The sequence below is a fragment of the Marmota marmota genome, unplaced genomic scaffold, assembly GCF_001458135.2.
Source record: "Marmota marmota marmota unplaced genomic scaffold, marMar, whole genome shotgun sequence".
Taxonomy (NCBI): domain Eukaryota; kingdom Metazoa; phylum Chordata; class Mammalia; order Rodentia; family Sciuridae; genus Marmota; species Marmota marmota.
Window position 1 is genome coordinate 12,005,468 of NW_026000169.1, and position 8,693 is coordinate 12,014,160.

Below are 8,693 nucleotides of genomic sequence, written 5' to 3' on the forward strand. Positions count from 1 at the left end.
GTTACCCTCCGTGCGACAAACCTCTCGCGTTTGAGTCCCCGTAGCCGATCCTCGTGCGATGGAAATCCTTCCTCCAGGTTCCGGAGCACCCCACTATTGCTGGAAATTCCTAACAAGATATCCTTTAGCCGTCCTGACTTGTCATACTCCCACACAGTGAAGCAGCACACGGGGGTAATGCACTCCCCTCGCCGCCATCTTCCAAATCCATGTAATGGAATTTTAATATGCATACATAAAACATGTATGATGAGAATTTTTCATGTAATACTATGAAAGGACTACTGTTCCTTGGGAACAGTATAGAAAATATGTATTATATGTAAAATTTGAAAAAAAAACAGTTTTTATGTCTGCAGAAAGTGTTTCTGGAAGGCTAGACAAAAATTAATATCATGTTCTAAAAGCAAGAACATCAGGTTTCTGGCAGGTATTGATGAAATTTTTTACTGTAAAACATTGTTTTTTATTTATGGGTCATAAGAACTTACTATCTGTCTTAAAATTTAAGGAAAACTAAAACAAAACATATCTGGGGAGAAATGTGCATCTCGAAGGAATCTGGTGATCATTTTGTTTTCATTTGCATATAAAATTTTAAAATACAACACCTGCTTTAAATATATTTTTCTTAAAAAGAAAGAAAGGAAACTCACTGCTCACTTCTGTGTCTGCAGTAAACTAAATGCAGGGCAAAGGATCCTGTGAAGAGGAGAATAATCACCTACAGTAATGACAGTACAGACGTCCACAAAAAATGTGGAAGTTACAAAAAGGCATGATACAAATTTAAAGTGTACCTTTTCTTTTGATGTCATATTCAGAAAGGTTCATGTTAGTAGGATATCACATGCTTATCAGCTTTGCATATGTAAATTTTAAAAAACTGTTTGCCACACTATTAAAAAGCTTAGTTATGGGCTGGGGCTGAGGCTCGGGCTCAGTGGTAGAACACTTGCCTAATGTGTGAAGCACTGGGTTCTATTCTCGGGCACTACATGTAAATAAATGAATAAGATAAAGGTCCATCAACAACTCCCCCCCCCCAAAAAAAAAGATTAAAGAAAAACCAGCCTACTTTGAAAGGGCATTCATGGAGATGTTCCTTTGATTGGGCAGTTTTATGTGGTTCAACTTCCCCATGGGCCTCCTCCATCCCTGACTCTGAGTCATGCGCCTTCGTGCATTTTGCAGTGCCTACGTTTGTCTCACATGCTAAGGCTTTTGTCTTCCCTGGTCTGTCCACATTGCTACCCTCATGATTTCTTCCTCTTTTACTTGTTACTGCACCCCCAACTGTTGACTGTATTTCCTTTTTCTCATAGGCACCAGTCCAGATCCTGAGAACATTGTATGCCAAGACACTATGAGTAAGGATAAAACCATATCAAATCTGGTAAGGAAGTACGCACATGTGAACAATAAAATGGATGTTACTGTGGTAGAGCTGCCTCTTTAATTTGCAAAGGACTCTTAGAAGTATTCCCCATTTATTCTTTGAAAATTATGAGGTTAATCGAATTAGCCATCTTGAATATAGTTGCCTAGCAAAGCTCTCTAAGACATAAGGATAGCTATAAATGTTTATAGAAAAAATGTTAATTCCTTTTGTGAAGGATGTCTTATTTCTACTTGTATGAATTAATAATTGAAGGGTAACTTGTAGGCTATGGATCCAATTTCATGATTCTCCAGGGGTCTTATGTATTAGTCCCGCTGTTGTATGTGTGGAGTGTGTGTGTGTGTGTGTGTGTGTGTGTGTGTGTGTGTGTTTTGTTGCTGTCTTCCTCTCAGTATATAAGCATTGTTGCATTTAGGTCCATTTGTTTGCAAGAAATAGATTCATGCAAACTAATCAAGTGAAGAGGAGTCTCTGATATGGGTGCATATGGGTGATAAATAAGGTAGAATAAAATGTTATGGCCTCTTATGGTCTACAGGAAGTGGGACAGTGAGGTATGTGATCCGAAACTATCCTTAGAGTGGTGTGAAGTATACATAGGGTGTAGCGCTGGCTGGCACACATGCTGAAAATCATTCCCCCTGTAACTTCTTTAGTTATCCATTGTAGAGTGTTCTGAGGAAAAAAAAAATCCTTCCCATCTCAAAAAAAAATTACACTTTAAGAAATAATCTATTAGGAAAATGTAGTAATTGTGGTAGTAGGACTGATTATAATGCAGTTGTAATAAATCAGATAAGAGTTGGAGGTAGTTTAAACTTGGTGAAGATGGAGAAAAGGAGATGAATTTGAGATTTATTTAGAGGTGGAAATTCTCAGCAGTAGTGACTTCCATCAGGGATGTGGGAAAAGAGGTACCCAGGTGTTATGGATTAACCTACAAGAATGAATAGAATAACGTAAGAGGAGGGGAAAAGGAAGAACTGAATTTGTGAGGTTAAATAAGATCATTTTGAAGTAAGTTTCGGATTGATATGAGACATCTGTAGTCTCTAAGGAGATTTTACACATAACTATGAACCTATGTTCATAATCTCACTCATGTGACTCTTTTAGAAACAGAAACATGTTCATGAGTTATCAGCAAAGAACTCTGCAAATATGTGGATGAGATTTTCCAGTGACTCGGGCCGACAGGAAGGGAGCACTCAGGGTGATGATAGTATTTAGCAGAGAAGGCAACAGCCAAGAGACTGGGAAGGGAGACCCTCAGGAGAGGGAAAAACATCTTCAAGAAGATTTTTTTTGTTTGTTTTATATGCTAAATGAGTTCAAGTAAGATTAAGAGTGAGGATGGTCATTGGATTTAGCACTAAGGAGGTCATTGATGAGAGCAGTTTCCCTGGAGTGTTGGGCATAAGCTAGAGAAGTGCTGTATGTATATACGTGGCCATATAACCAATGTGATTCTGCAACCTGTATACTTGGAAAAATGAGAAATTATACACCATTTGATTCAAATGTATGATATATCAAAATCATTGTATTGTCATGAACAACTAATAATAATAATAATAAAAAAGAAGTGCATTTGATCGTGAGTGGAAGATAGACTGGATTCAGCCATGGTCAGGCTCTCCTGGAGCAAGGCTGAGGAGGGCCGCAGGAGGGCTGTTGACTGGGAGAGGTCATGGGATTGAAAAAGACTCAAAAAACTCAAAAGTGTTCACCTGTTGATGACAGCGAGCCAGCACTTTACCTATATTATTACATTTGTTGTAGTCTATTGAAACCTTCATTTCAGTTGTCTAAAAATTATATGGCATGGTATTAATGGCTCTACCAAGGAAATTTGTCTTCTTAGACTTATTTTTTTGATGGGGAACTTTGGTTTTCTAAATTTCTCCATTCTTTTGAAAATGTCTAATAATACCATAAAAATAATTGCATACTTAAATTCTCCCATGAGATTTTCCCAGACAGTACAGTACAATCCTGTTGTTATGGTAACCCTTGTATAAAAGTGCATTTATTATGTATAGAACAGTTGGTCAGTGACCTAAAAATATATTATGTGAAATTAAGACCTCACACAACACAATCTTTTTTTTTTTTTTTTTTTGGTACTGAGGATTGAACTCAGGGGCACTCAACCACTGAGCCACATCCCCAGCCCTATTTTGTGTTTCATTTAGAGACAGGGTCTCACTGAGTTGCTTAGCATCTCGCTTTTGCTGAGGCTGGCTTTGGACTTGTGATCCTCCTGTTTCAGCCTCCCAAGCTGCTGGGATTACAGGTGTGCACCACCACACCTGGCACAATCTTAACAGCTATCTCTGCCACAATTTCTCTCAAAAACCAACATAGGAAGCCACTTTATATGGCTCTAGATCACCTCTACTTTACCTCTCATCCATCCATCCATCCATACATACATACATCCCAGTTCTACCTCTCCTCTTGCTGCTGTCACACTCCTGGCCTGCAGATGTCCCATGCGGTTCTGCCTCCTTCCCATTCAGAACACTGACTTACCTAAGCCTCATTTACTTGGCAATTAATCCAAATTTGCTTTGCGATAACTTGTGTCATGTTCACAGCTTTTCATGTTTGTGTTCTATTTGCCTCAACTAGATTGAGAACGCCCTCAGAAGTAGATTTGTTTTTGTTTTTCCTTAACCCTTATTACAATTCCCTGCGCACTGTAGAGTTGGGTTAGTAGAGGACAGGAAGTGAAGAAACGCTTGGTTATGAAGAACTTCCACTCTATGTACAACAATAAAATTTCCTTATGTTTTTAGGAAGCCAAAGAGGAACCCAAAACAATAGAAGAGCATAGAAAAGAATGTGCTTCAGGAGGTAAGAAATGTGTTCTTTCAACCCCATATGTACTTTTGTCCCTGTGGCTATTTTTGTAGTTGTAGTCTGAGTAGATTTGCCACCTACAAATTCTGCATCCCTGGATAAGGTCAGCCAATAGAACCCAGTCCTGATTCCATTTGTATCATTGTCAAAAAGCCACGTTGACATTTCATTGACTGTTCAATGCCAGAGGACTTGTAATAATTAGTGCTCTATTGTTAACTAAGAAGCAAGCCTGTGCATGTTGGTAGTAATTCTCTGCTCTACTTGATTTTTTTCAGCATCACATCTAAAAGTAAATAAACCAATGTTTTAAAAATGAGACCTAATATGCTTCCTTCCCTTCACTAGGGTGGAACAGTGGCTAGAGTTCAGGCTGTCAGGTCACTCAGACTCTAGTTTGGGTCCAGCTCTGACCATTATGTGGTATTAGATAGTTATTCAATTTTGAGTCTCAGTTTCTCATCTGCAAAATGGTAATTATATATTTAAAAAGTAAGTATAGTTTATAGAAAATTGACAATATACTAAGTCCTAGGCTAAATTCCTTATGTGCATAGTTTTAGTCAATCCTGCAAATATGAGGTAAGGTACCCCATGGTTCATTTTCCTAGCCTGTGAAAAGCAGACAACAGTGTCTGCCACAGAAGACTTGCTGTGAGGATTGATTGAATAATTTAATATGTATGAAGCACATAGAAAAGGGCCTGGCACAGCAGTTCTCATAAAAGTTACCTATTATATCAAAATAATATTCTTATCTTGTAGATGGTTTAATAAGGTTGTTTTATTCATGATCACATATCTGTAAGAGCCAAAGCTTAGCTTTAAATCAAGTGTTATCAGTTTCAAATCTAATGCTCTTTATTAAATATATTGTCCTTTGCAAAGTTGTCATAAAGAAAATCCTAATAAACGTAAAGAGCTTTGTTCTGGGACTGGCATATTGTAAACCTGAGTTTGATGCTATGTTTATTGTTACTGTTACTACCAGGATTATTATTATTTATTGTTACTGCTACTACTATTAGTATAACTATTATTCCTGCTGGTGCTGCTGTTAAAGTTTTAATCCAAGGAAGAACCAGAATACCAGAGGAAGGTATGCATGTAGCATGGGATCTAGTACAACAAATATTCAAATGCAAAGAGGACAGATGGGCCCATCTCTTGACTCTTGTTACATCTTCCGGTTTCAAAGACTGCTTGAGATGTGAATTGGTGATCTTAATGCTCTGATCCCAATGGCTCCGAAAATATTATCTTATAATTTAAGCACACACATTATCTGGCTATCATCTCAGATGTATTTAAATGAAATGCCTTCATTTAGTAAATATGGGACATAACAGTATTTAATGAAAATGCACTTTTAGGTGTTGAGCCATCTTAACCAAATATTTATTCTCTTTTGATAGAATCTGGGATTTCCCCTGTTCCAGTAACTACCCCGAAATCCATTAACTTCAGACAAAGTGAAAAGTAAGCTCTTCTTTATGTTTTAATTTCACTTTTTATTTTTCTGTTGGATTATATTCTGAGCAAGTCCTTTGTCTTATCCTACAGCACGTCTGCTAATGAAAAAGAAGTGGAGGTGAGTTTAAACCTATTTTTTTCCCTTTAAAAAAAAAATTTCAGACTCACTTGCTACATTGGCTTTATGCTTAGCATAACACACACACTCAGGTATGTCTGGTGTCTGGCCTAAAAGTGACAAAGCGCAGGTCCAGCCCATGCATGACTGTTCTATTGCTGGGATGAGAAAAAAAAATGTCTCAGGATAATACTGTGTGAAATTGAAATGTTTGACCACATTAAACTTTCTCTCTTCACCCTCATGTTATTTTGACAACAGGCAGAATTTCTCAGATTATCTTTGGGATTTAAATGTGACTGGTTTACATTAGAGAAAAGAGTGAAGCTTGAAGAGCGATCTCGGGACTTGGCAGAAGACAATTTGAAGAAAGAAATCACTAACTGTTTAAAGCTCTTGGAGGTACGAACCAGATTATTTGGAAGCTCTACATTTGGTTGTATTTTAATGATGTTCATAATTACATTTGAGTTTACTTGGATGACTAAAACCAACACTATATGATAAACTCTGCCAAACAAAATGTGGATAAATAGAATTCAAGATCAGGCCAAAATAAAAGGTTCACTAATGGGAGAATATCAGTAACAATACTAAAAAAAAATACCTCTTAAAGTAGATTGTACAAGTCATCTGCCTTCTCTGGATTTTCAAATAGGCTTCAGACAGAAAACAAAATGAGAGATAATATCATTTTAAGCTTCATAATGTAAAAATCTATTTCCATTTATGATTAACTGAAGAAAAAGTGTCACTTGAGTCTTGTCAAGTTGCTGTAAAGTACTGAGAGAAGAACAAGGGTATGAGGAAGGATACAACTGTTATCCTTCCATCTCATGAAGTTTCCACTAATTTAGAGACAGTTCAGAAATTAAGGAGTTTCATTTTGGGTGAAAAACTAAAAATTGGGAAATCATAGTAAAAAATTTTTTGTGATTAAAAAGTATAAAACATGAAATTTATCACCTTAATTTTAACAGTATATATGTTCGGTAGTGTTGAGTATATTTAAATTATTGCAAAATGGATTTCCAGAAGTTTTTCAGCTTTCAAAGCTGAAACCCTACATCCACTGACTCCCATTTTTCTCCTTAACCCACCTCCTTGAAACCACATTTCTACTGTGTCTATGAACTTGACTGTTAGATACCTCATGTAAGTGGACTCATATGATATATGTATTTGTTAAACTGGTTTATTTCACTTAGCATGATGTCTTGAAGGTTTATCTGTGTTATAACATATGACAGTGTTTCCTTCCTTTAGAAGGCTGAATAATATTCCATTTTATGTATATACCACATTTTGTTTATCCATCCATTTGTGGACATTTGGGTTGCTTCTACCTCTTGCCTATTGCAAATAGTGCTGTTAGAAACATGGGTGTTCAAATATCTCTTCAATTCTTTTGAGTATACATCCAGAAGTGGAATTTGCTGGATCATATAGTAATTCTATTTTAACCTTTTGAAAACCCTCCCCACCCATACTGTTTGCATAATGGCTGCTGCTTTTTATATTGTCACCAACTGTATTTTGTCCAAGTCTTCACGGACACTTGTCATTTTCTGATTTTATAATAGGCATCCTCATGGGTGCAAGGTGGTATATTGTGGGTTTGATTTGCATTTCACTGATGACTAATTATATTGGGCATCTTTTCATATAGCTTGTTGGACATTTGAAAATCCTCTGTCCATTTTTAAATCAAGTTAAAGTTATATGAATTCATTTACAATTATATCCCTTTAAGTTGCATTCTTAAAATGCCTTTTTACTCTATTGATCTGGTCCTTTGATGCACAAAAGCTTTTAACATAGTTCCATTTGTCTGTCTGTCTCTCTCTTTTTTTAATACCTTTATTGTCTGTTCTTTTGGTATCCTATCCAAGAAATTGTAGCTAAATTCAATGCTATGAAGCTTTTCCTCTGTGTTTTCTTCCAGGAGTTTTCTAACTTGGATTCTTACTTTTAAGTCTTTTATCAGTTTTGAGCTAATTTTTCTATATGGTACAGAGAATGGGTCCAATTTCATACTTTTGCATATGAACAGCCACTTTTCTCAACACTGTTTCTTGAACAGATTTTTCCCCTTGTGCATTCTTGGTACCTTCTCAAAGACCAATTAACCATATACACAAGAGTTTATTTTCCAGGCTGTCCTGTTTCATTAGTCTTGTATCTGCTCTTTTGGTAATGTACTGTCAAGGGTCTCATGAATGTTAGGCACAAGCTCCACCACTGAGATATAAGATATAAGATACTATAAGGCCCACATGTTCCTATTTCTGGGGGGGAAAATGGGATTTTTACTAGAGAATGCCTTGAATCTGTAGATTGCTCTGGGTAGTATGGATACTTCAAATTAGATCTACTTATCTATGAACACAGGATATCTTTTCATTTATTTGTGTCTTTAACCTTTTTTTAGCAATGTTCTATAGTTTTCAATATACAAGACAAGACTTCTCTCTCCTTGGTTAGGTTTATTCCCAAGTATTATTCCTTTATTATGCTATTGTAAATGGAATTCTTTTCTTTCTTTCTTTTTTTAGTTGTAGATGGGCACCATACCTTTATTTTGTCTGGTGCTGAGGATTGAGTCCTATAATTTTGCTAAATTTGTTTATTCTAACAGGTTTTTTTTGTGTGTGTGTGTGGAATCATTAGTGTTTTCTACACAAAAGTTCATGCCATCTTTGAACAGATATTTTTGTTTTTTCCTTCCTGATTTGGATTCTCTTTCTTTCTTTCCTTCCTTCTTTCTTTCTTTTCTTTTCTTCTCTTTTCTCTCTCTCTCTCTCTCTCTCTCTCTTTTTTTTTTTTTTTTTTTTT

The 8,693-nt window shown here is 36.2% G+C and overlaps 1 protein-coding gene across 1 annotated transcript in view; it reads left to right on the top strand.

Annotated features, from left to right (window-relative positions):
- Irag2 (inositol 1,4,5-triphosphate receptor associated 2) overlaps positions 1 to 8,693 on the top strand; it is a 111,844-nt gene that overhangs the window by 85,371 nt on the left and 17,780 nt on the right. The window contains exons 24-28 of the mRNA XM_048787189.1: positions 1,322 to 1,396; positions 4,204 to 4,261; positions 5,683 to 5,746; positions 5,831 to 5,858; positions 6,120 to 6,260. Coding sequence (XP_048643146.1) covers positions 1,322 to 1,396; positions 4,204 to 4,261; positions 5,683 to 5,746; positions 5,831 to 5,858; positions 6,120 to 6,260 — 366 coding nt within the window. The remainder of the gene's footprint in view (positions 1 to 1,321; positions 1,397 to 4,203; positions 4,262 to 5,682; positions 5,747 to 5,830; positions 5,859 to 6,119; positions 6,261 to 8,693) is intronic.